This window comes from Cenococcum geophilum, assembly GCF_001692895.1.
Source record: "Cenococcum geophilum 1.58 unplaced genomic scaffold K441scaffold_8, whole genome shotgun sequence".
NCBI lineage: Eukaryota > Fungi > Ascomycota > Dothideomycetes > Gloniales > Gloniaceae > Cenococcum > Cenococcum geophilum.
Window position 1 is genome coordinate 3,415,881 of NW_027137566.1, and position 27,126 is coordinate 3,443,006.

General features: G+C 47.2%; 9 protein-coding genes across 9 annotated transcripts; 7 read left to right on the forward strand and 2 right to left on the reverse strand.

Annotated features, from left to right (window-relative positions):
• Positions 1 to 512: 512 nt before the first annotated feature.
• Positions 513 to 1,913, reverse strand: K441DRAFT_693986 (uncharacterized protein). The gene has a single exon (XM_067652689.1). The coding sequence runs from the start codon at positions 1,652 to 1,654 to the stop codon at positions 689 to 691; it is 966 nt and encodes a 321-aa protein (XP_067507694.1). The 5' UTR covers positions 1,655 to 1,913; the 3' UTR covers positions 513 to 688.
• Positions 1,914 to 3,103: 1,190 nt separating this feature from the next.
• Positions 3,104 to 6,119, forward strand: K441DRAFT_741253 (uncharacterized protein; the record flags this gene model as incomplete). Its single annotated transcript, XM_067654374.1, has 6 exons — positions 3,104 to 3,403; positions 3,457 to 3,679; positions 3,736 to 3,795; positions 3,851 to 4,132; positions 4,191 to 4,378; positions 4,433 to 6,119. Coding segments are annotated over 6 exons (2,740 nt in total), but the record flags the coding sequence as incomplete, so codon positions are not given.
• Positions 6,120 to 6,557: 438 nt separating this feature from the next.
• Positions 6,558 to 6,950, forward strand: K441DRAFT_545368 (ankyrin; the record flags this gene model as incomplete). The annotated part of the gene is made up of 1 exon (XM_067642809.1): positions 6,558 to 6,950. A coding segment is annotated over one exon (393 nt), but the record flags the coding sequence as incomplete, so codon positions are not given.
• Positions 6,951 to 8,688: 1,738 nt separating this feature from the next.
• Positions 8,689 to 11,438, forward strand: K441DRAFT_655160 (uncharacterized protein). The gene has a single exon (XM_067647803.1). It carries the CDS (start codon positions 9,044 to 9,046, stop codon positions 11,231 to 11,233), a length of 2,190 nt encoding a protein of 729 aa, XP_067507697.1. The 5' UTR covers positions 8,689 to 9,043; the 3' UTR covers positions 11,234 to 11,438.
• A 1,383-nt stretch (positions 11,439 to 12,821) lies between these two features.
• Positions 12,822 to 13,458, forward strand: K441DRAFT_674817 (uncharacterized protein; the record flags this gene model as incomplete). The annotated part of the gene is made up of 2 exons (XM_067650796.1): positions 12,822 to 13,186; positions 13,305 to 13,458. The coding sequence occupies 2 exons, from the start codon at positions 12,822 to 12,824 to the stop codon at positions 13,456 to 13,458; spliced, it is 519 nt and encodes a 172-aa protein (XP_067507698.1).
• A 377-nt stretch (positions 13,459 to 13,835) lies between these two features.
• K441DRAFT_630225 (heat shock protein 60, mitochondrial precursor) lies at positions 13,836 to 16,200 on the forward strand. Its single transcript, XM_067646262.1, has 3 exons — positions 13,836 to 14,089; positions 14,165 to 14,306; positions 14,361 to 16,200. The coding sequence occupies exons 1-3, from the start codon at positions 13,982 to 13,984 to the stop codon at positions 15,881 to 15,883; spliced, it is 1,773 nt and encodes a 590-aa protein (XP_067507699.1). The 5' UTR covers positions 13,836 to 13,981; the 3' UTR covers positions 15,884 to 16,200.
• A 312-nt stretch (positions 16,201 to 16,512) lies between these two features.
• On the forward strand, positions 16,513 to 17,724 carry K441DRAFT_345777 (cofilin). Its single transcript, XM_067641295.1, has 5 exons — positions 16,513 to 16,519; positions 16,576 to 16,586; positions 16,758 to 17,015; positions 17,122 to 17,170; positions 17,243 to 17,724. Exons 1-5 carry the CDS (start codon positions 16,517 to 16,519, stop codon positions 17,375 to 17,377), a joined length of 456 nt encoding a protein of 151 aa, XP_067507700.1. The 5' UTR covers positions 16,513 to 16,516; the 3' UTR covers positions 17,378 to 17,724.
• A 128-nt stretch (positions 17,725 to 17,852) lies between these two features.
• K441DRAFT_605081 (uncharacterized protein) lies at positions 17,853 to 18,614 on the reverse strand (the record flags this gene model as incomplete). Its single annotated transcript, XM_067645359.1, has 2 exons — positions 17,853 to 18,437; positions 18,504 to 18,614. The coding sequence occupies 2 exons, from the start codon at positions 18,612 to 18,614 to the stop codon at positions 17,853 to 17,855; spliced, it is 696 nt and encodes a 231-aa protein (XP_067507701.1).
• A 224-nt stretch (positions 18,615 to 18,838) lies between these two features.
• Positions 18,839 to 21,376, forward strand: K441DRAFT_655166 (NOL1/NOP2/sun family putative RNA met). Its single transcript, XM_067647804.1, has 2 exons — positions 18,839 to 21,132; positions 21,199 to 21,376. Exon 1 carries the CDS (start codon positions 18,901 to 18,903, stop codon positions 21,091 to 21,093), a length of 2,193 nt encoding a protein of 730 aa, XP_067507702.1. The 5' UTR covers positions 18,839 to 18,900; the 3' UTR covers positions 21,094 to 21,132; positions 21,199 to 21,376.
• The last annotated feature ends 5,750 nt before the right edge of the window (positions 21,377 to 27,126 follow it).

Below are 27,126 nucleotides of genomic sequence, written 5' to 3' on the forward strand. Positions count from 1 at the left end.
ACTGATCCTGAAATGCGATGCATCTTGATCTCTTCCCCGAGAAGAATTCGAATGAGATGAAAGTGTGAGGTGTTCGGTAACGCACGAACATGAGGTCTGCTTGTTTACGTGGTCTGAAAAAGGTTGATAGAAGCGTAAGTTTTCGATGCCCCATCAGTATTTCTGCCACATATCCTTACTCTATCTTGCCGCAGTTTGACATGCCCGTACCCCCGATCTACCGCGTGGGGCTCTGACTTTGTTCTTATGGCACAGGAGATAGCATCGCATACTTCGTAAGCCAAAGGTCACTGTACCGCCCATCTTGAGTCGACTGTTCACAAGTACTCTTACGAAGCGACGACACTGTGCTAACTGGTTTCGAAGCCCTCGTGGCCAGGACGAAGAGAGCGACACCAACCGTTCTTATTTTATCGGAGTTTTGGACGAGATGCCTCGGGTTTTTCGATTTTTGATTGAGGCGCCCAAGCCATGCAGAATTCACTAGCAGAGCGTAGCAACAATATCAGATTCACGTCTTCTGCGTTTGTCCAATTGACCTTACACAATACTATCGAAGATGACGACGAGCCAGATGACGATTTCCCAACTGAAGCTCCCTGCCTCACCCATCCAACAGCCTTTCATCATGGAATAAGTTCTACATGTCACCTTCTCGCCTCTTTGTCGCTCATTTTAATGTTGTTCTTTACGGATTCGACCTGGCCCCTGACTTCCTCTGGCCCCGAGAATAACGACAACGCAATGCAAAGACCCACTCGTTGGTGATCTTGACTGCAAAAAGCACCAGAAAAGTGACCACTAATAGGAATGTGATCGCAATGGTCACTGCGCTGAACATTCGAAACAGTCCTAAGAGACAACGCCAGTGTTCGTCAAGCTGCTCGACGGTCGCCGCTAGTTGCATTGCCCCAAGCATAATCGAGATAATACCGAATAGGAACAGTAGCGGCGGATAAAAGCTGGCGAAATAGTCACCGTATTGTCGATAGGTGCGGTAGTAGTACGGTTTAAAGAGAAGGAGCTTGCAGTAGAAATTTAGCCTCGTAAGTCGGATTTCGCCAAATCTGAATCTTGCTGAGACCTCTTCATCCCGAACCGCGAGTACTTTCGCGCGCAGAAGACGCCATTGCTTCCAGCTGACAAAATCAGGAATAAGTACCAGAGTCCTGTCCTTTGCGATACGGAAATCGGACTCGTGCTCAATCAAGTGGGCGTAGGACCGAAGGAATCCGAGCGCGCTAGTGAGGATTATGTTATGCCTCAACGCTAATGGCCGCTGAGGATCCAAGAGAAGCTTCTGCCAGAAATTACGCGATAGGAGATATCGGGGCATTGGCTTGATGTGGATCTTGTCATAGAACCAGATCAAGTGGAGCTTTGGCTCTTCCGTGAGTATGATCTCTCTACCTTTGACTCTTTGTCGATGTAGCTGCGAGATATTTGCACTTGATTGTGTGGACATAAGCCACAGGCGGTCTGACATCTGATCTAATTCCTTGCACTCGAGATCGTTCACGAGGAAGGCTGAGAGAGGTTCGACCTTGTCCACCTCCAGATCGGGGTAGCCGGGCAACCATGGTGTGTGGCCAGGGTGGGATGTTTCAGACTCGGCGGGNAAAAGTTCAAGAAAAGTATATGATTTTCCATACATAGTTTTGCGATGTTTTGGCTCTTGCGGCGGCTGAAGGGCGGATGCAAATATGGAATGGTAGGTCTTCGATGGAGCTTGCCTTTAGCAACGGAACTCAGCCTAGGCCAGATTTGCTAGGCTACAAACTTAAAATAGAGAACACCGTTCCACTGCATGTGTGTGAGATATATTTCCGGCCAGAGAAGGCAAAAGGCCTCGATCCCTCGACTCTCCCCTCCTAGTAAACGAGCCACTTAAAGTAAACATCTAGAAGTCCTTGAATGCGGAGATTGCGGTGGCATGATTGATTGGACATTGTAGCGCTACGTCTTCTGCACCCCGTTGGAGAATAGAAGAAGGCAGCCGTGAAAAGGCTGGGTGAGATACCTGGTATAGAGAACACTGTTCCACCCCATGTATGTGCGAAATCTATCCGGTCCAGTGACCCATTTGGATTGGCGTGGCGTCAAATCCACTCCACGTCCTCAATATCTGATTTGACGCCAGGCGCGCCGCGGACCTCCATTGCAAATCTTGGCACAGATATTGTATCACGTGCGTATTAAAAAGGGGAGATCCGGCGCTCCAAGCGCTCCCCGGCCTCAGATCCACGCCACGGCGGCTGCAAAATCACCAGATCCACAGCTAATGCAGAGAGGCGCCGGCCGGCCGCTCTAAATAGGCGCCAATCCAAATACAGCCAAAACTCCTTAATACGATACAGGGTATATAACGATACATTTGGTATTACGATCTACACGCCCTGATCAAGCCTTTTTTGGTGTAACTAACGATAATCTGACTTTTGACGTATTGTTAAGCTCTACCACCAATATCGGTATAACTAGTTGTATGAGAAGGGGGTATATCTGGCCCATAAGGAGGGAAATCTATACCCTTTAGGCTTTAAGATTCACTTTTTACCGGAGTTTTACTGCTTATTCACCCTACACGTGACTCTTGATATAACAATACCATTGGTATTACGATATATTTAGCGCCAAAACCCATATCATACTAAGGAGTTTTGGCTGTAGATCACTGATCCGGTCAAAGAAGGCAGAAGACCTCGATGCCTGAATTTCCCCTCCTGGCAAACGAGCCACTTAAAGCAACCATCTAGAAGTCCTGGAATGCGGAAATGTTGGTGGCATTGATTGATTGGAGATCGTGGCGCTCAGTTTTCTACGCTCCGTTCGAGATTGAAGCAGCCGTGAAAGGTTGAAACCCAGCCTGGTGTGAGGAGGACAGAGCTAAGTTTAGCTGGAGACTGCCCCGCCGCCCTCTAAACACTGAGCGAAGATATAAAGGTGGCTCTTTTACGCCTGAAAATGCTTTTTCGATCACACCACTTACCTCCAACGGCATCTTAATCGAAGGAATCGGATCCTCGTGAGATACCTTTTGCACCATGGCTTCCATTAGCCAGACTCCTGCAGCTGCGCCCTGTGTAGTTCCGGCACGGAGACGAGTCTTTCGAGCTGAAGAGATACCGCGCGAGTGGACCAAGCAACTCCTCAGCGAACGGCTCCAGCAATCATTTCCGGGTCATGATTTTCAGGTCGATTCGCTTTGCAGGCATTTTATTCGGCCTTTAAGCACCGCTCTTGTTACCTTTAACTCCACTGTACCGGAAGGTCTGTCAACTTTGAACAACGGGTCCGATCGTGTAATCGAGCTGGATATTGGCGGTTGTCAGATCATCTTCTGTCACTGCCTTAACTTGACAACTCTGTTTGAGCCTAGCGAAGGAGAATCACTAAAGGCTGAGTATATCTTACTATGTAAATCGTTTGTTACATAGTTAGCTAACTAATTCACAGCTTCATCTTCGTTCACGGGCTCAATGGTCATGCAATTGGGTCGTGGACGGCGCCGAACGGCAAATGCTGGCCGCGTGACTTTCTCGGTCATGACCTAGCAGGGCTTCGAATCTTGTCGTTTGGCTATGAAGCTAATCTAAAATTTGACACTTCTACGTCGCAGCTTTCGGACTTCGGTCTGCAGCTAATTGAGCAGCTTCTGATTTTACGACCTACTACCGAGGTATAGACTGGACGATCAATTCGACGAGTCGAGTGTTTTACTCACGTAGCGCATAGGATAAGGAACGTCCACTGTTCCTCGTTGGTCACAGCTTTGGGGGGACCATCATAAATTGGGTACGTCATCAAGTCTACCTTTCCAAGCTAAGCAGCTATGCACTGACCTTCTCAGACACTCCATAGGTTGTGGTCTCGCCAGAAATGCAATACAGAGTATGGTCAAACTCTGAGTGCGATCCGATGCGCTGCCTTTTTCGGCACTCCTCATCAAGGCATGAACAATGAGCCCCTTGAGCCTCTCACCTTGAAGCGCATCCATTCTTCTATGACGAGAACCCTCCGCGACCTTCAGCCCGACTCAGAACTCCTGAAAATGCTCCGTGATACTTTGACTGAGCTTAGCCCGGATATTAGATTCATCACCTGTGTGGAACAGAAGCTCACCCTCGCACCAGTACGTGAGAAGCGCGTAGATCTGTTAGTGCATCATAACAACTGCTGACTTGAGTTAGTTAATTGACGGTCAGCGACGCGAAAACTATCACGCGGTTGACATGAATGGAGCACGAATATACAGTCAGTCTGAAGACATCATTCCTATCCAGGGGGATCACCGGGAAATGATCAAATTTAGCTACAAAGGAGACATGCACTATCAACAAGTCCTTCGCCAGCTTAGGCGGTCTCTAGACAATTGCGGGTCAGCCAATAGCTCAACGGAGAGAAAAGGAATTGAGCTGACATGGTAGATAAGAGCACTCACCGTAGAACAAATGCAAGCTTTCTTAAACTCGCTGCGATTCTCCGAGATCGAAGAGCGTCAAATGACAATCAAGAATGCTTATGAAATGACATGCGATTGGCTCTTCGAGTGTCCGGAATATCTGAACTGGTCGTTACTTTCAAGTAACGTGAAGAAAGAAGATCCTTTTCTCTGGATCAAGGGAAACGCAGGGAGCGGAAAGTCGACACTAATGAAATTCGCCTTCACGTATCATCGCAAAAGACAGAGCGACGACCCTATTATCGCATTTTTCTTCAATGCTCAAGGGACGGATTTACAGAAGACAGCCAAGGGGATGTATCGGTCTTTGCTCCTGCAGATACTTCAAGGAACTGAAAGAATCCCATGTGAAGTATATGCCCTCAAGCAATCGATGCGAGGTGGATTTTCAACGTGGCAGACCTACGCACTGAAGGAACTTCTTGAATACTTTATACCCCGTTCTGGTCGGCCTTTATTTTGTTTCATTGATGCGCTTGATGAGTGCCAGAGCTTTGACGTTCGAGAAGTGTATGAATTGTTTAAAAGGCTTGCGGAGTTATGTGCGGAGAAGCAGACTATCTTTAGAGTGTGCTTCTCCAGCAGGCACAATCTGGACATCCCTGCTCAGAACTGCCGAGTAGTGTGCTTAGAGGAGCAAGAAGGCCATAGCCAGGATATCCTCAGATACATCGAGCACAAACTTCAGATAAGACCCGGCGAACCTGCTCAGGCCACTCAACAAGCGCTCAAGCGGAAAGCATCTGGAGTTTTTCTATGGGCAATGCTCGTCGTAGGGATTCTCAACAAGGATTCTGATCGGGGCAGGCGTTCATTTCGGGAGAGACTTGACAGGATACCTGCAGATCTTTATAAGCTTTACCGTCATGTCCTGACACAAGAAAGAGAGAAGGACAGCAAGGACAAGCTACTTCTCTGTCTTCAATGGGTCCTTTTCGCAAAGAGACCCCATAAACCGATGGAACTTTACTTCGCTATACTCTCGGGTGCCAGTCCGGAAGCTCTAAGGACGGTGAGAGAGTGCGCCCAAAACCAACCTACGGAGGATTTAGCGGGAAAGTTCGTACTAGATGCATCCAAAGGACTCGTGGAGATCACGCGCGCAGACGTGCCAGTTGTCCAATTCGTTCATGAATCCGTGCCGGAGTTTCTACATAGCGATGAGGCCATCAGTCAGATATGGAAGGAGCATCGATCTGTCTTTCGAGGTAAAAGTCATAATCGCTTGAAGCATTACTGTCTTAGATTCTTGGAGGGTTTAGCCACTCCAGTATCCGGAAATCCAGACGAAGTTGAGTTTCCAAGTTATCGCCGCTGGAAAGTTCCACCGTTAATTGATCCCCTATCAATATTTGCAACATATGCGGTGGAAAACATTTTGTATCACGCCAATGAGGCAGAAAGGGATGGCGTCACTCAAGCCCAATTTTTGCAATACTTCCCTTTGACCCAGTGGATCCAGCTCGCCAACACGCTTTCGGACCAACGGGTGTACACTCCGAAAGCAAGCCTGCTTTATATCCTGGCCGAACAGAATATGTCCGAACTTATCGCAGCCCATCCATGTCGCTTTTCCTATCTTTACCCCGAGCAGGAGCTGTATGGGTCACCATTCTTCGTTGCACTGGCTAAGGCGAACATCGAAACGATCCGGTCATTTTTCGCAATTGAGTTGAAGAGCCCTTCCCGCCCTGTCCATTTCCTCGATCAGCGCTCGGCACCTCAGAAATATGGTGAAATGTGTGAGAGTTATATCGAGACCGTCAAGGAACTACAAATGGATTTCATTTACGAGATATGCAGTGCGAGCAGTCGCGTGCTCTTCAACTACAGGGCGATGACATCATTTATGAAGAGGCCGGGAAACGAAGTTTTGCACCTATTTCTACTATTAACGGGAAGGGCGACCTTAGATAGTGACGAGAAAGCAACGTCACTCTTTAGATGGTCTGCGAAAAAAGGGCGCGTTAGATTCCTAGAGTTATTCTTCGAGGAAGGAGGACTAGATCTAAACGGCGAGGCCGGTACAACTGCATTAATGCTTGCTGCCGAAGAGGGCCATGCAAAAATCATCAACAGGCTACTCAGCACAGGCATGAGATTTTTCGACCGGAAGGATAAGCACGGCCGCACTCCATTCTTCGCAGCCGTTTCTAGAGGACATACGGAAGTCGCACGCATACTGTTTGCAAGCGGCAAAGCTGACGTTGAATCCAAAGACACATACGGCCGAACACCGCTTGCGATTGCTGCTCTAAGCGGCAAAGTAGAATCGGTCGCATTCCTTCTCGACCACGGGAGTCTTCATGTTAATGACAAGGACAACAAAGGCCGAACTCCACTTTCACTGGCCGTAGGGAGCCATGTAGACGTGGTGGCTGCTATACACCTTGCTGGCGGGGATCCGAATTCGAGCGATACCGGCGGTCGGACACCGCTTTCTTGGGCTGCCGAGAAAGGTGATTTCGACACCTCGAAATACTTGATTGAGGAGTGTGGAGTTGACAAATATTCAAGAGATGTCCATGGGAGGGATCCGCTTGACTATGCAATCCGGGGTAGACGGAAGGGCTTGAACGTGGACGGTGAGTATGACGCAGTGATTAAACTGCTGGAAAGAGCAGAATCGCAAGTAGGGGAGGAGTCGCACGATGACGAGGAGTTGTTAGATGAGGAAGAGTGGCATGATGAAGAGGTGCCACACTATGAAGAGGCGCTGCACTATGAAGAGGCGCTGCACTATGAAGAGGCGTTGCACTATGAAGAGGTGCTGCAATATGACGAAGAGTTGCAACCTGAGGGAGAATGGCACGATGAGATGCCGCACTATGCAGATGTGCCGCACTATGAAGAGGTGCTGCACGATAAAGAGGTGCCGCACGATGAAGAGGTGTCGCAATACGAGGAAGAGATGCGACACAAGGGAGAATGGCACAATGAGGTGCCGCACTATGAAGAGGTGCCGCACGATGAAGAGGTCTCGCGATATGAGGAAGGGTCGCAGTATGAGGGGTGTTGGCACGATGAAGAGGAATTGCAACATGAGGAAGAGTGGCACGATGAAGAGGTGTCACGCGATGAAGAGGTATTGCAACATGAGGATGTTAGGGAAGATGATACCGATGGGGAAGGCGATACTGATGGGAAAGATGATACTGATGGGAAAGATGATACTGATGGGAAAGATGATACTGATGGGAAAGATGATACTGATGGGGAAGACGATACTGATGGGGAAGACGATACTGATGGGGAAGAAAATACCGACGGGGAAGACAATACCGACGAGGATGAAGATGCTGATGAGGATGAAGATACTGATGGGGAAGACGATACTGATGAGGATGAAGATACTGATAGGGAAGACGATACTGATGGGGAAGGCGATACTGATGGGGAAGATGATACCGACGAGGATGAAGATGCTGATGAGGGTGAAGATACTGATGGGGAAGACGTTACCGACGAGGATGAAGATGCTGATGAGGATGAAGATACCGATGAGGCATATGAGGGCGAGGGATATGAATACAGCGGTAATGAGGGAGCGTTAGATGACGGATATGATTACTGATGGTGCAGGAAGCCAGAGCTTAAGCTCTGTTACAACAACCAGCTGCCTATATCGGTCCACAATCAGGCCTCCATGCCCGTAAACCACAGTGCAGGAACCCAAAGGGTCTTCTAAAGCTGCTTAGCTGCCTGTTCCAAAAGACACAGTTGGCGTGAGCGCTTGATCGTCGCGGAGCGACTAAACCTCGTGCTATGCATCAACTACACCGCCTAACTCACGATAGTTGTTCATGCATGACTGACTATAGGCTCCCTGACTCAATTGATATTTGCATGCCAATCGCTCCTGTGCCTTCGTGCCCTGCTCCGCTCTCTTGCCCAACTGTTGCCCCAACAAACTTCACCAACCTCTACGCCACCATTCCTCCCAACCCTCTTGCCCCCCCTCAAGAACACAGAGGACGATTGTCGATTAGGAAATGAGAAGTCTGTCTATTCAAGGTGGCTGTAGGAGCCCTAATATACATGAGGTAGCGAAAGACTGACGTCGATACTGACGACGATCTGAAACTGTTACGTCATTGCCACCTGATCGACAACGATGCTAAGGACTCCCACCCGCCCCGCATAGGCCCACTCCACTCAGTGATCTATTTGGACTGGCGTGGCGTGGATCTAAGGTCAGATACACTCCAATGCTCCAGTCCAAATCCAATGCGCCATAATAGGTAGGGGTAATAGTTACCTATATAGGCTAGCCCGCCGTTTTGGACCCAATTGGCGCGAGTGTTCGCGTCGGTCCAAATAGATCACTGCTCTCACTTCTTATTGTCTGTCAAAACTCCCTGTCCTGTTGTCACTGTCCGCAGGTTTCTTATCAACAAGGACAATTCAGAAGAGCACAGCTGACTAAGCACAACTGACGACATTCACTGCGCCTCTCGATTGGCTTTTGTGGCCAATCAGATAACAGAAGTGTCGTGACGGACGTTAACGCAGCGCAAAGACGCCTTCCTTTCTTTCGCCACGCCAGTTACCCCGTTCACTGTCTTGTGGACCAATCTTAAAATGCGTATTCACAAGATAGAGGACGTAGAAGATGAAACGATGGATGAATCAACCTTCAATCTTGTTGAAGATGAGACGACAGCGCCTGGACAGGATCAGATGATAAATCCAGCAGAAGCTCAATCAACAGATCCAACAAATCGTCAGCCAACGAGTCCGGCAAACGCTGAGAAATCCAAGAAGCCACGAAAGCAAAGACAGCCCCGTCCAAAATTAATGAAATGGGATGATGACACTCTCAAACTTGGCCTTATCTCTCTCGTGTATGCGCTCAAAGTAAAGAGCATCGAAATCCCTTGGGCAGAAGCGGCTAGTATCATTGATCCTCTCTGCTCTGGGGCAGCTTTTGAGCAAGCTGTTGGCAAAATTCGCAAGAAGCGCCTTGCTGAAAGGAAAATCGTCCCGCCACTACCTCCTACTTCCAGTCTTCTGCGAACTCGAGCAAACTCAGGCAGCCAATCTCAGCTAGATCCCAATTGGCCCGCTATTTCCGGTGATACGCGCCCGGAAGCTTTGGCTCTTGGACAGCCATCGCCGAATATTTCACTCAAGCGTCGTTCGAACCGCGGTGAACAAAATCCTGGGAAAATATCAGAGTCGGATTCCGAATTCGGTGTCACCAAGCCGTCACGCAAAAAGTCCAAGCGCGCACCCGTTTCTTCCTTCAACAACGAGCAATTCGATGGTGATAGCAGTGATTGGGATGACTCAAATGCGGCCGTGGAGAGAATTGGTAGCACTCACTCTGAGAAGAAGTCATTGGTTGTCAAGCTACTTGTTAATGGGGATCTTCTCAAGTTCTTCAATTATACCTCCACATTCCCTGCGACCAATGCCAATACCACGAATGATGGGGCTACCGGCTTTGTTGGCTTTGATCCACAAGCAGCTACCTTCCAGTTACGCACTCCACCGAATCAATATCCTTCAACTCTCCAGACTTCGCCTTACGATGATGTGTCTACTGATTTCGATGTTCCGCACGGTAACCCTTATGACGAGACCGACGAACCCTTCCAAGGTTGTTACTACCCAGCATCAAAGCCCTTGAGCATCGATAAAAAAGCTGGAGTTGGAAAAGCTGGTATTGAAGGGCCACAACAAGACTTCAAGCCACAATCACGCCGACAAGCTGGAGGCACAAGCAGGCTCTTTTACACCGACGAGTACGAGATCCTTCCTGGTAACCTCCCAGATCCTACCAAAAATCCTTCCCAGGGTGCAGTCTTTCCTCAAGCAAGTCATGTTAGCGGGTATCCAAACAATGTGTCAGCAGGAGGCTTTCTAGCTCAATATTTTCCGATTGATCACAATACACGATCCTCCCAACAGCAGCAAGTCTTCCCATCCAATATTCCGAACCACGGCTTTGTTAGCGGGCAATATCCTCAATATAATAACCCAGCGGTCGATGAATCAACAGCCAATCATCCTATTCAAACCACTAGCGTAACGCCCGGATTTCCACCCCTCCCCGCTGGATTTATTCCCTCAATAAACCAGTCAACTGGGCCAATCCTCGATAGCACATTCAGAGTGGGTAGGGATGGGGATGACGATGTCGACGTAGTGGACTTTTCGTTGATTCCAAGCGACAAAGAGTTTTGGGCCATGATCAAGCGGCCCGGGAAGTCAACTCCCCTGAGTTTCGGCTTGGATGGAGTCTTCGACGACGACTTGGAGCCGCGCAGAAATGCGCGAAAGCGCAAGCTCAAGCAGGACGACTTCGAGATCTTCGACGAGGCCCGGGAGGCCCCCCGGCGGGAGGCCCTTCGCCGGTTCCACCGGCCGAACCAAGCTACGGCGTCCCACCGGGACCTCGCCTCCCGGATCTCCTTCCCGGGGGAGGACGAGGATGAGGAGGAGGCGGAGGGGGCAGAGGCGGAGGCGGAGGAGGGGGAGGAGGCGGAAGAGGAAGAGGACGAGGACGAAGACGAAGACGAAGACGAGGACGAGGATGAGGAGGATGAGGAGGATGATGATGAGGGGGCAGAGGGATTCGGGGGCAACAGCCCTCGCATCAATCCCCGGACCGCGTTTTGTCAGGTAACTGACGAGCTCTCCGAGCCGGCTCCTAACCGGGGCCGGTTCCTAGAAATTGACCAATTTCGGGAGAGCGAGGACTCCGACAAGGAGAACGCGGTCCGGGGTGACATGCGGAGCTGGAATGCCAGTTACCGGTGGTGGTAGGGGGAGGGGAGGGTTGAGGAGAGGAGGGTGGGGCCGGGTGGGGGAGGCCCCCCCTGGCTCGTGACGGCGGCGTTTTATTTTTCTTTTCTTCCTGTCTGTTGGGGGCTGAGAGCCCCCTGGGCCATATGGCCTAAGGGCCTAAAATTCCTTTTTGTTTTTGATGTATGAGTAGAGGAGAAGAAAAAATCCAGAATTTTGCACAACCAAAACCACATTCCTAAACACCCCTTAATTGGTCAGGTTGTGATACGAAAGGCCTTTGATTGGGAAGATGAATTAGAACGTTATAGAAGGCTAAGTGTGGGCAACTCTAGGAAGGGTTCACTTGAGAAAAATTTCGGTTAATTACTTTTAGGACTGGGCAAAAAGTTCGGATAGACTTTTGGTGTTAAAAAAAATACCAAATCCACAAAGATAGCTGGACCGCCCCTCGAGTACGCGTTCAACTTACCCGGGGAAGCTATACTGAGTAGCATTGTGCAGATTCAAGTGACTAGAAAGAGCTTGAAAGTAGAATGTGCAAGTTCTCGAGCGTTCTTGGTCGTGGTTAAGGATGCTGTATTTAAGATCGCGACCCGCCATTTTCCAAATCAGGAGCCGAAGCTCCCAAAGGCTTACTGGATAGAGTACAGTGCAGCTACAGACGTAATCTTGAAGCCGTTGAGCAGGCTTGAAGATAATTGTATGGTGGTGAGGAGCTGAAGGGAGGTCACCGTTCGTGCAACACTGATTTTGAGGCTCGAACGCGATTTAATAGTGACCAAAATTTGATTTATCCGAACAATTATTGTGCGAGCTCATCACAAAATCGAATCGGAGGGAGGCCGTTGTGGTGATAGGGTGCTGGTCGTGAAATGGGAAGGGAAGGCAAGGGAAGTGAACGCTGGGACCGTGCTCCACAGGGATCCACAACGCCACATGGAACCGCTAACGTGATCTTTAAAGTACTGCTTCGACCTTTTCTTCCATTCAATGAAAGGGCACTATGTAATACCAGTGAAAGAAATATAGTCAGTCTTCACTTGGCAGTACGGTGGAGAGCATGCATCATCAACTTGCCAGCAAAATACCTAAGGGGGCATCAATCATGCCAATTCAAACTTGTAAAGATACACTAACATCCTGGCAGTCCGTTGGCCCTTCCAGCAGTGTGCTGTCACTCATTCACAGGATTGCACATACTACGTGCCCGCATTACAAAAAGAACTCTTCATGACTTCTTCGCTCTCATGCCTTCGACCATATATCTTGAACCTACAACCACTGCATATCTCTAAACATTCTAATTTGTTTCTTAGAAACTTAACAGCCAAAATGCCACATTACTGTTTATGAGAGCATAGAAGTGGCGAAGTTTTGCGGCAGCGAGCTCGTGAATCTCATGCCGAGATACCCCCCAAGGCTGTCCACCACTATCCCGCAGGTATGGGTATGAAGATGGAGGGGGATATCGAGGAGATAGAGCCCACAGGTTTTATCAAGATGACCCTTATGACCAGTACCACCTAGGCGCTTATCAGAATCCACCACCTTATCCCGGAGGACAACCGCTGCAAGGCCCAGACCACGCCAAGCTACTTTCCTAGACATGGCACAAAGGCAAGTTCAAGCAGCAGAGCCGGATGTGGAAATGCGCATACCATTGGCAGGAACCCCAATGCCGAAACCCATCTTCTTACGCGATGAGGAAGGCAGCGCGATCCACTTCCTCTACCTAACTTTCTCCAATCCGGCACCGGGTGCAGCCGACCGCGGTGCAGCCGCATTAGCTACTACTCTAGCTCAACGAGCTAATACGCAAGAGCCGGCGGATCAGACTGTCATGGATGCTATGCAGAGTGCTAACTTGACGCAAGTTTCTGTTGGGCCTAGGAGCGCAATATATCTCATCAAGCGAGGAAGACAGGAAATTCTTGCGGCATTGGTGGAGTTGGGCATCTGGCAGGGTGGTAGGTAGGTGGAACTTTTGGGAGTGGGTTATGGGGGTGTCTTTTTGTGATTCATCCACCCACGCAAGACACAGATGGAGCAGCTGGAAATAGTGGGTGAATTGAAGGGCTACTAGGAGTAGGTCCCCTGGGAGTGGGCGGGCGGTATGGGGGGCCAAGAATCATGGTAGGAATCGTCAACAGAACGTAGACGCACAGATGGCTGCAAGATGGCGTAACCTGAGCGAGGAGACTCTTATGTTCCACTCAGGGGAGGGTGGAGTGGATCGGCGGTAAGGAAAGCATTTGGATAAAGGCCGTGAGTAAGTGGGTAGGTTAAATAAAATTCTCAAGGACTTTAAGATTCTTGAAAGTTGATATGATCTTAAGGATTGAAAACGATCTTGAGTTAATTTAAGTACTGAACGATAGTGTGTGCATGACTCGCGTAATTATGATGCAGCAACGAACTACAGAGCAAATATTTCATCACGCTGATAATATTCCAATCATTTAGCAGTAACAATGGCCATTCATTGAGCTCATGCAGACTAGAGAGAGAAGGGGATGATGATATGAAAGTGGTGATAGAGACTTGGTGTTGACCTCGGTCCCAGGGGGGGCGCCAAGCAATTTGATGTTCTCGATTCTTCTTCACCCGGCTCCCGATGAATTTTTTAGGACACCCAATACAAATCCCCGTCATCCCATTCCTCCTCTACATCAATCTCTCTTCTCCTTCATTGTGCTTTCGACTGGAGCCTAGGAGCAAGGCTTGGATTCTTGTGTTCATCTCTCTAGCGCATTCTTCCCCATCACAATGCAGCGAGCTTTAACTTCAAGAGCGCGGACATCCGTCCTCTCCTCGAGTTCCAAGCTGCGAGCAGCATCCAGCTTCAATTTGCAGCAGCAGAGATTCGCACACAAGGTACATCACCTCTATCTGTCTTAAAACTCACTCAATTCTCTCATCATTCAATGTGCTAACAATCATTATCTGCAGGAGCTGAAGTTTGGCGTCGAGGGCCGCGCAGCTCTACTAAATGGTGTCGACACTCTTGCAAAGGCCGTTGCAACAACACTAGGCCCTAAGGGCCGAAATGTGTTGATTGAGTCAAGCTATGGCTCGCCAAAGATCACAAAAGGTATGCCTCTGCAGGCACACCGCATTTTCGACTGAAGCTTACAAATTCTCACAGATGGTGTCACTGTTGCCAAATCGATTACACTCAAGGACAAATTCGAGAACCTTGGTGCTCGTCTTCTGCAAGATGTTGCATCAAAGACGAACGAAGTGGCCGGTGATGGTACCACTACCGCAACCGTCCTTGCCCGCGCCATCTTCTCCGAGACCGTCAAGAACGTTGCAGCAGGATGCAACCCCATGGACCTGAGGAGAGGAACTCAGGCTGCGGTGGGGGCTGTGGTAGAGTACTTACGATCAAATAAGAGAGACATCACTACAAGCGAGGAGATCTCTCAGGTTGCCACCATCTCTGCGAACGGCGATACTCATATTGGCCAGCTACTATCCAAGGCAATGGAGAAAGTTGGCAAGGAGGGTGTTATCACGGTCAAGGAGGGCAAGACGATTGAGGATGAGCTAGAAGTTACAGAGGGCATGAAGTTTGACCGTGGTTATATCTCACCCTATTTCATTACCGACACCAAATCACAGAAAGTAGAATTCGAGAAGCCTCTGATTCTGCTTTCTGAGAAGAAGATCTCGGCTGTCCAGGATATCGTCCCTGCTCTTGAAGCCTCACAGCAACTCCGCCGACCCCTCGTCATCATTGCCGAAGACATTGATGGCGAGGCGCTTGCCGTTTGCATTCTCAACAAGCTCCGTGGCCAGCTCCAAGTTGCCGCCGTCAAGGCTCCTGGTTTCGGTGACAACAGGAAATCCGTTCTCGGCGATCTTGCCGTCCTTACAAACGGTACTGTCTTCACCGATGAGCTTGATATTAAGCTTGAGAAGGCTACCCCAGACATGCTCGGCTCAACTGGCTCGATCACGATCACCAAGGAGGATACCGTCATCCTTAATGGCGAGGGTAACAAGGATGCTGTCGTCCAGCGATGCGAGCAGATTCGCGGTGTTATGAATGACCCGACTACCTCCGAGTACGAGAAGGAGAAGCTCCAGGAACGTCTTGCCAAGCTTTCTGGTGGCGTTGCAGTTATCAAAGTCGGTGGTGCCTCAGAAGTGGAGGTCAGTGAGAAGAAGGATCGGATAGTGGACGCCTTGAACGCAACCCGTGCTGCCGTTGAGGAAGGTATTCTGCCCGGTGGTGGTACTGGTCTTCTCAAGGCCGCTGCAAACGCTCTTGGCAAGGTCAAGACCGCCAACTTCGACCAGCAGCTCGGTGTAAGCATTGTCAAGAATGCCATTACTCGGCCTGCACGGGTGATCGTCGAGAATGCAGGTTCTGAGGGTAGCGTCGTTGTCGGCAAGCTCATGGACGAGTTTGGTGCAGATTTCAACAAGGGTTTTGACAGCTCCAAGGGCGAGTACGTTGACATGATTGCAGCCGGTATTCTCGATCCCTTTAAGGTCGTCCGCACAGCACTTGTGGACGCTAGCGGTGTGGCGTCACTCCTCGGCACGACAGAGGTTGCTATCGTAGAAGCGCCAGAAGAGAAGGGTCCACCAGCAGGTATGGGTGGTGGTATGGGTGGTGGTATGGGTGGCATGGGCGGCATGGGAGGAGGCATGTTCTAATCAAAAAGCGCTGCATCCCTTACCATGATACACGAATTTTCGCTCGCATCCGCATCACTCTTGTATACCCCTTTCGCCTACATATCTCCACCATGTTTCCGTACATGATACTGGACTTGCTCACACTCCACTCTGGTTTTCCTCATTCGTCTCCCAAAAGCCTTACGTAGCGGAGTTGATTTTGGGACTTTAGTATGTACAATATCATGTTTGCGTAGCGGTTAAGAAAGATGGATGTAAAATGCAAATCAAAACAGTAGATAAACATTCAACTTCGGTCTTGATGCCTAAGGCGAATTCATTCTTCTTATGATGATAGTCATGGTCTTTGTCATACATGGGTGGCGGTCAAACGAGCCTTGAACCCCCCACTTGGTCCAAAATCTGCGAGCTGCCCCTCCAACCCGATTTGCATCTCAGCCTCAACATCAACACTCCTGACACCCCGACCTCATCCTATACTCAAGAAAACCGCAATATCCGCCTAATGTGAGTGACGCCATCGTTGCGCCGCTCGGGCGCTCAGCCCAAGATTCAGCCACACCCGCTTACGACGCTGACAGACTGCGGTGAACTGATAGAGAGCTGCCTACTCCCCCCCTTTGATTGTTTCCACCACACAATAACGACGCAATGGTGAGTGCAGTTGAACTTATATCGCTCGAAGGACATGCTAACGTTACTGCATCAAGGCTCAATCCGGGTACGTGCCTCCTCCCTCCCCAGCGACATTGCAAAATAATACATGTCTTCCAAATGGCTGCCTCTCAGGCCCCCAACTACTATATGCCCACCCTCGCCCTACCTGTTTTACGCAAAAGATGTCACACAACCCGTCCAAAGACGCACGTAGCTAACATTCCTTCTTTCCTAGCGTCTCCGTCGCCCCCGAATGCATCTCAACCTTTAACGAGCTCAAGCTTGGCAAGGATATCAAATGGATTATCTACCGCATCAGCGACGACTGGAAGGAAATAGTTGTTGAGGAGACCTCAAAGGAGGCCAATTTCAACACTTTCCGCGATAAGCTGCTGAACGCGAAGAGCAAGGATAGGCGTGGTAAAGAAGGCATCGGTGGGCGCTATGCCGTCTATGATGTCGAGTACGACTTGGAGGGTGGTGAGGGTAAGAGGTAAGATGCACTCCCAACCAGAAATCCGATATTCAAGGGCCAAGATGACGCTGTCGGGCGAAGTACGCAGGCAACAGGAGAATATGACTGATATGAATCTACACAGGAGCAAAATTACATTCATCTCCTGGTGCCCAGATGATGCTGCACAATACGTGAGTGTTACCTATATTCCAACCCTCATTATTTCCGCCCAAAGCATAAATACTAACTCGCACGTGCCTTAGCCCCGCATGATGTACTCTTCCTCTAAAGAAGCCATCAAGCGTGCCCTCAACGGCCTCGCTGCTGACATCCAAGCCAACGATGCCGACGACATTGAATATGACAACATCATCGCGCGGGTTTCTAAGGGCCGCTAAGTTGCCTCCGCATACGCACACGCTATTCACAATATGACGGACCCATGGATTACGGATAACGGTCAGTGGGAGGGCATTTTGCAATGATTGACAAAATACTTGGGGCGGCAGACTACGGAGGGAGTTTGAGGCATGGTGTGGCTGCACTTTTCTGGCTCTACGGACAAGGTTGGCCCGCAACAGGAGATGGTTGTTGATGTCTTTTACTTTCAGTTTCATGGCATAGCTAGGATGTGAGACTATGTTCTTGTCGTGGAATAGAGAATGGTAAAATTTGTCATTTCAGGCATTCTTTTCGTAGCATTCCCGGAAATATCCTTCTCCGACTACCTCTTCATGCAGTTATGGACAATCAAAGTATGCCCACCCATATGACAGCCGTTCGTGGCTTGGTTCTAACATGAATATACGCTCTAAAGTTTAGCTAAACAACCCCCCAAAGTAATAAATCCGTTTTAGAAACTCTCACTGTTTCTCACTGTTTATTTCCCTCCCAAGCTCCCCTAAACATCCCTGCCAGCCTTTCCCCCTCGGCATCGTCTCTTAGCCTCTGTGTCAGGAACCCTTTCAGATCTCCCCAGAACTCTTCCGTCCGCAACACTCCCGTGCCGCTGGGTCCCTGCGCCGCCGCCGATCCTCCTACATTCCCTCCCGCTGGTAGTACTGGCGGAGGAACCTCCACCGGCGGCGTTGATACCGGTGTCTGTGCCGGCGAGGAGGTCACAGCGCCGGGCAGGAGCATGATGCTGAACTCAGCATCTTTCGCGCTAGGATCTTCGATAAGCTCGGCGACAGTTTTGCTGTCGACTGCGGGCTTTTTCTTCCATAGCACTTTTATCTTGTTGATGTCTACGCTGGCGTCCTTGGCATAGGCGGCCTTGAGGTCGTATATGCTCGTTGTGGGTGCTTGGGATTGTAGCGTCACTGTGGGAGAGGTTGAGCGGAGGGGTTTTAGGGTTATTGTTAGGGTTGCTGATGAGGCGGCTGAAGATGAGGCCGGCGCGGCGCGTTTGGCGGGGCGGAGGGGGTGTGGGGGGTTCGGCAGGCGGGGGAGGGTGTACTGCTGAGGGGATCAGCTCGAAACTAGTACTTATTTTAAAAAAAATTGCGGACGAAGAGAACGTACTGCAGACTGTGCCGGATATGTCCTGGGATCTGCAATGTGGTCGCTAGAGAGTTTCAACGAGCGCGAGTCGAGCGCTGTAAGGAATTGCTTGGCGAAGGATATTTCAGTCATTTTGGGTGATACGAGCTACCGTTCCTTTTACTTATGAAGCCAGGGAAAGGAATATGGGTCTTGAAGTGGAAGAGAGGGAATGGCGCGTTCCTTGCTCGACACGATGACGATTTGGTGGAGCGAACTGCGGACCGGAGAGCGGACAAAGAACCTCCGAAGGCGGTGAGCGCTGCAATTTTGGGGAAATCTTCGAACTCCACCGAAAAGTTCTAGTTATACCGAATATTTCTCCAAATTCCTCTATTATCCACAAAACGAGGCCAAGACCTTCATTCAACGCTCCAAAATGGGTGTCGGCCGTCGCATGAAGAAGCAGGGTCCTCCTCCACCACTAGACGAGTCTCTTGTTACGAAAAAGCGTAAAGATGCACCGATCGAGCCTGCAAATGACCGGGGAAAGAAGAGGAGGACAGAAGCGGGAAAGACTAGAAAAGCCGTAAAGCCAATTGAGATGAAGAAGAGCAAGAAGTCAGCTCTGACAAACGGACATGGAACTGCCAAATTAGAAAAGACGAAGGCAAACAATGGAAGGAAAATGTCAAAGAAGACAGTGGCTCCACCTGTAGAGGATGAAGACGACTCTCTAGATGACGAAGATCTAGTTTCAGACGATGCGGATGGGATTGACGACCCCGATGTCATGGAAGACAAACTCGACGGTGTTAATGTCGGCGGTCTGGACGCCCTAGGCAGCGCTTCAGACTCAGACGGACTCGAAGACGACGAATTCGTGGAGTCAGACTCAGATGTTGTAGATTCGGATACAGAGGTACGGAAAGGAATGTGGTCGGAAGATGAAGACGACGAGGATGTCGAGGAGAAACTCACAGCAGCCAATATTGAAGGGTTATCACGGCGATTAGATATGCAGAAGGCAATTGAAGATGCGGAGGCGCAAGCAGAATTAGAAGAAGCTGCACTTCAGACGAACATCGCTGGAGATAGGCCAAAAATTCTCGGCGACGAATCCGGTGATGAGGTCACCGGGCCGTCTCTAGTGGCACCAGATCTACAGCTCCTCAGAACACGTATCACGGACACGATACGGGTTCTTGACGACTTTGCCAAGCTTGTAGAGGAGGGACGATCAAGAGCAGAATATACTTCCCAGTTAGTTAAAGACATATGCACATACTACGGCTATTCCCCCTTCCTAGCCGAAAAACTCTTCAGTCTATTTCCACCCCGCGAAGCCTTCGCCTTCTTCGAAGCAAATGAAACGCCCCGCCCTGTCGTCATTCGTACCAACACCCTTCGAACGCATCGCCGTGAACTTGCACAGACACTTATTAACCGCGGCGTACAACTCGAACCTGTGGGGAAATGGTCAAAAGTTGGCTTGCAAGTTTTCGAATCCCAAGTGCCACTTGGCGCCACTCCAGAGTATCTCGCTGGACACTATATTCTGCAAGCTGCATCCTCCTTCCTCCCAGTCATGGCTCTTGCACCCCAGGAGCACGAAAGAGTTCTGGACATGGCGGCTGCCCCAGGTGGTAAAACGACTCACATTGCCGCACTCATGAAGAATACAGGATGCATATTTGCAAACGATAGCAATAAAACGCGTGCCAAAGGTCTCATTGGCAATATCCATCGCCTAGGTGTGAAGAACACAATCGTCTGCAATTACTCAGCGCTCGAGTTCCCCAAAGTCATGGGCGGCTTCGATCGAGTTTTACTCGACGCACCCTGCTCTGGCACGGGTGTCATTGCGAAAGATGCGAGCGTCAAGACAAACAAGACAGAGCAAGATTTCATGCGCCTGCCACATTTGCAAAAACAGTTGATTTTAGCGGCAATCGATTCAGTCGACCATGCAAGCAAGACTGGCGGATACATTGTCTATTCCACCTGCTCTGTGACAGTTGAGGAGAACGAGCAAGTAGTACAGTATGCGCTAAATAAGCGGCCAAATGTCAAGCTTGTTGACACGGGCCTCACATTCGGAAAAGAAGGGTTCGTGAGATATATGGGCAAGGTGTTCCATCCATCCATGAAACAGACGCGAAGGTATTATCCTCATGCTTACAATGTTGACGGCTTCTTTGTGGCAAAATTCAAAAAAACCGGACCAACTCCTGCGACGGCTGTGGGAGTGAAGAGTGGAGAGAATAGAAAATCGAGCATGGGGAAGGATGACGAGGTCGTGGATAAGACGCCACTTGTGGCAGAGGAGGATAAGCAAGATGACGACTTTGGCGGATGGGATGACGAGGAGGATGAGAAGTACATTGAAAGGGCTAGAAAAGCAGCATTGAGAAGGAAAGGGAAGGATCCTAGGGGTTTAAGAAAGGCGAGGGGGATGATAGGTGGTGATGAGGCCAAACTGAATGGTGAGGTGGTGAGTGAGGATAATGAGAGTGCCGAAACAAAAGGTGACGGTCAGAAGAAGAAAAAGAATGAGAAAGCTGGTACCACGAAGTCGAAACCGTCAACACCAAAAGGACGGATGGAAAGTAAAAAGAAGGCCAGCAAGTAGGCCGACTTCTCATATTTCCAGGAGACAAGCATCATTGAAGTTAGTCACTAAGGGCATAACCCTACGCCATCCGAAATACCTGTACATTGCTCATAGATCCTTCAGAAATACAATTTCAGGAACAAGACCTGATAAGCCTACCTCACCAGGCCACTTATGCAGCAGTCGTATACCCAATATATTTTCGTTCCAAGGGTCATTGCAAACTAGATGGCTCAGCTCCAGCCTTCATGTTGCATGGGATGTGGCTCTCTTCAGCCAGCAGCCAGCCACGGGAGTTAAGCAAGCTTTTGTTTGGAGGCTTGGCCCGCTAGCAGCTGAAAATAAAATTGGTTGTGAATCAGCCCACTCCCATGCTAACTGAAACACCACTTACAAAGTTTTAGGTAGTGCTGGAATCCAGTGTTGCGAAAATCAAGATTAAGCGAGCCGCCGGCCCGCACACTCTCGCTCTATAAAATTACAGCAACTAAAACCAGGTCTAATTTAATAAAACAAGTACGGAAAACTATAGAATAGGTACTACTCTATACATTAAAGCGTGATAGGCAATTATATATCGTGGTGATGGAGTTATAGGCAGTAAAGCTTTAGGCTGAGTAAAACGTTTAAAACCGTGTTTTCCGTCGCTAAAACTGTCACGTAAATAGTAAGACTGGCCTGCTCTCTAGATTTATCTCATAAATTAGACGCTCCGTAGTGGAATTTGGTTACGGGGCAGGGGAGGCACGTGCAACGGCTTCCTATACCCCTAAAATCTTCTACGAAGCGTCTAAAGCTTATAGCCGTTGTTTTAGTATAAATTAAATATTTTAAAAATTAATATTTGTCCTTTTTTTACGAGCTGCGTCCTAACTATAAGGGTTATTATATATTTTATTAATATATTAAATTCTTTAAATAATTATATATTTAGGTGTAACGTGTCCCGCTCCACGTCGCCATATGGCCCAAAAGACAGACAATGCTCGCGAATCTATCGCGACTGCTGGGGATCTAATATATGTACTCTTACAATAAGATAACTCTAAATCTTACTAGCATCTATATACTAACTACTACCTAAAACTTTACGGTTATATTGTATTAATAAACAGTATCTACTTTACTATTTTGTCTACTAAATTTATAAAATAAGACTTGTTTTTAGTTGCTGTGGACGCGATTTATAGAAAGGGAAGGCTCGCTTACTAAAACTTTCACAATACTTTTGCAAAAGGTATAATCAAACGAGCCAAAAAGTACTCTCGCTCGTTGACTCAGCCCATATACTCAAACAAAATCACAAGGGTAACGTAGGTGATGGGGTTATAAAGGTTTGCAGGTTTTGCAAACATATTTTGTCTATGCGCTTGTTTTGATAACCTAGGACACCTTTATAGCCCCATTACCTACGTTAGTACTATAAGGGGGTGACATAAGCGGGCTGCCCGCCCTCCCTGCAAGTTCTAGTAGCATTATAGTAGTGTCCCACTAAAATGCTGCCGATATGGTTATAATGCCACCAAAACTTGCAGGGAGGGCGGGCAGCCCGCTCATGTCACCCCCTTGTATTACTGACCTGGCCCCGGCCCCGGCTCCCGCTCCCGCTCCCGCTCCCACTCCTGCTCTAGCCCTCCCCCTGCCGCCCGCCCTCACTGCCGCTGGGCTTGCCCTTGCCTAGCGCGCCGACACCGTCCGCCTGGGAGGCTTAGGCCCCCCATAGTAATGCATACGGCTAGTCGAAGGCTTGATCGACACGCGCTTTCAACTGGATGTGCCAGGGTGGTGTAAGATAACTGCCGCGTACGCCCCCACCACCTAAGGTAAATAGTGGTTGTAGTCGGCGGTGGAGTTAGCGGCCATAAGACCGAATAAGTAGAGAGACTAGGGCTATATTAGCCGGATAATGGAGACGGAGTTAAGGGTGGAGTTAGTGGGTAATAAGCGGTGCACTACCTGCTAAGCCGTAGATTAAAAGTATGAGATATACCCTAAAAGGGTATATAGTAGGTAAGCAGGCCTAGGGATACCCACGCTTACTGACGAGTAGTAGGGGCTTATTAGAGCCTAAGCGAAAATAAGCGAAAATTAGAAAATTAAAAAATCTGTTAAGTCGGGTGCAGGTTGGGTTCTGCGCAGGCTGCGCGTAGGCTGCGTGTCAAATTTGGCGGCCAATTGACCTAATTAGCAGCATTTGATTTCACTTGATGGGTAGTTTAAACCCTAGCCTGCAAATATTTTCCCAATGTGTAAAACTAGCTAAAAGGTTATACCTAGGTTTTTCCCTTACTAGGGTTTTTTTTCTATATATAAAAAGTAGAAGCCTATATAGAATTAGAAAAGGGACCAAATTGAGCAATAAATAGAATAAGTTATTATTATTATTATATATATAATTAATATAATATTATAGATACTACTCTAATATCTAGTTTAGTCTCTCTATTTATCTATCCGCTTATAAATAATATACTATTAACGGTACTACGCGAACCCCTTATTCCGCAAAGAAGACTTCGTAAAATACCGCTATAAATCTTAGATCTCTATCTAATATAATCTTTACTAGTGCTTTATATCTTATAAATAATTCTTTAATATAGATTTTATATTATAGAGTAAGTATAAGTGCCTATAATATATAGCAAGTAGATATTATTAAGCTATATATATAAATTATATAATAAGGTTAAGACGTTATATAAGGAAAGAAGGTAAGGAAATAGAAAGAAAGAGTATATATCTTTATCTTTATTACTTAGTTAATACGTATATAAGTAGAATAGGATTTAATAATAATAATTCATTGCTTAACGTCCGATTCGGATCCCTATTGGGCCCACGCGGACTACTCCTTATTTACATATAGGGAGAAAACTCAACTTAAGAAAGACTTAACTTGAGAAAACCCCGTAATCCATCTCCCTACCTCTTAGGACTCGCCTATAAGGCGCCTGCGAGGCGCCTATAAGTTACCTATAGTGCTCCTACTACCTTACTTTTTAACCTCCTTAGGAACCACTGCTGCTGTAACTAGCCTACGGACGCGCTAGTATTGTATACTTTACTCTGCTACTATAAAGTCATTAGGGGGCGCCTGTTGCTCGCCCCCCCGCCCTCTATTATTATTTCCTTTATAACCCGGAACTGGTTTAGTACATTTTAGCTAATAAGCTATTAGGTAACCGCCTTAAGGCCTTTTTATATCAAGAGTAGTGTCTTATAGTTCTCTGTGCTAGCTACTAAGAGTATTACTTCTTAGTTAGTGCGTAAGGGGCATAACAGTATTATATGTTTTGGTGTCTGTCTTAGCCAGCTATATTCGCATTTTAGGCTACCTACTAGAACACCTACCTAGTAAAGCCAGTCTTTTAGTCCTATTATTCCTGTTCTTAAGAGCGTTACTATTATATTTTCTACCTTTATTAGGCCTTCTTGGAGCCCTAGGGTGTCTACCCCCTATGGCGTTAACTATGCTACGGCTTAGGTTCCTCTTGCCTTAGTTAGCCTCTATACCTTTAACTCCTATATACCTCTCTAGCGTTAGTCTAGCTAGTATTATATTACGGTAAATGGTTTCCTAGCGTTCTTTTATGCTCTACTTTAGCTCCTTTCTCTCTCTTACTATTATCNTTACTAGNCTCTTATANGTCTNCCTTNCTCCTCTATATAGGCCTAGGCCCTAANNNAGCACTATTTTTCTTCTNCTTTCTNTACCTATTTCTCTAATATATCTTCCCTACTTTAGGGTTATTAGTTTGTTCTCCTACAAGGCGCCTTAAGGTCCCTCTATAGTTTATTTAGGCATATCTTAATATACTTTATAATATTAGAGTTATGTTCCTTTTACGCCCTTTATATTATAGCGGCTTTAATATATAGTTATAGGGGGGGAATATTAGCTTCCTTCTTAAGTAGAGCTATAGCCATTCGCTTATATCCGCCTATTATACTTTAGAGGTAGGCTATTTGGACCTTTTAGAGTGGTTTAAGGAGTAATTTAGGGGGGCCTTTCTTAGATTCTCTAATGGCCCAGATACTAGACCTATATATTATAGTTAGCCGGACAACTGCTGTATATAGTAGGCGTGACCTTTAAAAGTATAGACCCTATATAGAATTAATAATCCTAGATAATATAATATACTATACTTAGCCCTTATAGGCCGCTTACGCCGTATATACACTCTACTAGAGCTTACTATCTATCTATACTCCTAATACTCTTAGGCCCTAAACTGGTTAACCCCTAAAGCCTTAAATGTGAATTATATGCTAGAGATCTATAGATTAGTTGCGTTTTCTTATAAAATAAATTAGCTAGTATTTCTTTGGTAAGAATTAGACTCTATATTATCTTGCCTATTCTATATAGGTATTATATACTTTCTCTAGTGTTCTATAATTCTTTGCGGCTATTGGCCCGTATATAATTAGGTTTATATTATTAATAAAGCCTATCCCCTAAGTTGCCCCTTTCTTAAAGGAGTTAAGCAGGTTACTTATAAAGAAAAGGAAGAGTATAGGCGAGAGGGGTAATCCTTATAGTATTCCTGTTGTAACTATAATAGGGGGGCTTTAGTATCCGCTAAAGACTAGTAATATTTCTTTTTAACCTATAAACCCTTAAATAAATTATATAATCCATTTTAGGAAGCCTTTTGCCCTAAAGATATATAGGAAACGCTTATGGGGTATATTATTGTAGGCGCCACTAATATCTAGGCTAAGCATTAATACTATAAAGTCCCTTCGCATTACCCATGCAGATTTAATAGTGGTAGCGAGTAGCATAAGTGCTGATAGTGTTAAGCAGTTCTTTCTTGCCCCTATTTAGCTTTATAGTAGTAGGGTGTATTCCTTAGCTATATCTACTATGCGGTCCGCTATTACCCTTTCTAAGATCTTACTAAGGGTATTCTCTAAGGCAATAGGGCGGTAGCTTCCTAGGAGTAAGTAGTTTACTTTACCTTCTTTACGTAGGATAAACGTTATTATAGCTCTTCTAAGTCTTAGGTAGTAGCCTATTATAAAGTATACTCTAGCTACATCTGTAAGCTAAGGTGCTATTAGTGGTCCGTAGGTCTTTAGGGCTTTATTTAGGATCCTATTTAGTCCTAGTGCTATATTATTTAAAAGGCGGCTAATAGTTTTAGCTATTTCTTCGGTTGTTATATCACTATTAACCCTTAGGCGAGTTACCAGTGCTTTGCCTATAATATCGCTAAGGTCTACTAAAGCTAGTTAAGGGAAAAATCTTTTTATAAGAATCTTTGCCTTCTTATTATTATTACTTATAGCTAGTAATTCACCTAGTCTTTATAGGGGCGGAAGGTATAGGTCTTCTACTAGACGTCCCGCCTTTTTCTTTACCTATTTTACTATCCTTTAAAGACCTTTATTATAGGGGAGGCTTAGGTTAATAGTATGCTTATTTATAAACCGTCTCCAGCTATTCCTTACTTCTTTTTTTAGGGTTTTTTTTAGCTGGTTTCTTATATCTTTATATTATCTCTTGTCTTTAGGATTATAGCTACTTATATATTTTCTTCTTACTCGTTATTAGCTAGTAATAAGAATTGCGCATTATACGGACTATGCGTGTTATGTGTAGGGGCCTAGTTTTGAGACCGGGTAGTGCTCTTTTAGCCTATTTTTAATTACTGCCTAGATCCTTTCTAGTCTTTAATTAATTTCCTTAGGGGTAGCTAATAAGCCTCGCTTATTTAGTATTAGGTGGATTTCTTTTAGGTCTTAAAGTTATTATTTAACTATATTAAGGAAGCTATTTGTCTTAAGCTTTCTTATTACGTATCTTTTGCTATTTAGTTACGCCTTAATATCTAGATCTAGCTATATCTGGATAGGGATATGGTCTAAGGTAAGTGCCTATTCTTCTTTAGGTTTATACCTTTTAAGTCTCTAATATAGGCCTTTGTCTATAAATATAAGGTTAATTATACTTCTAGCGGTGCCTTATTGCTATATAATTGCTCCTAGGGGGGTGGTTAGCTTAAGGCCCCTAGTGTTTATAGCTCTTAATAGGTACTC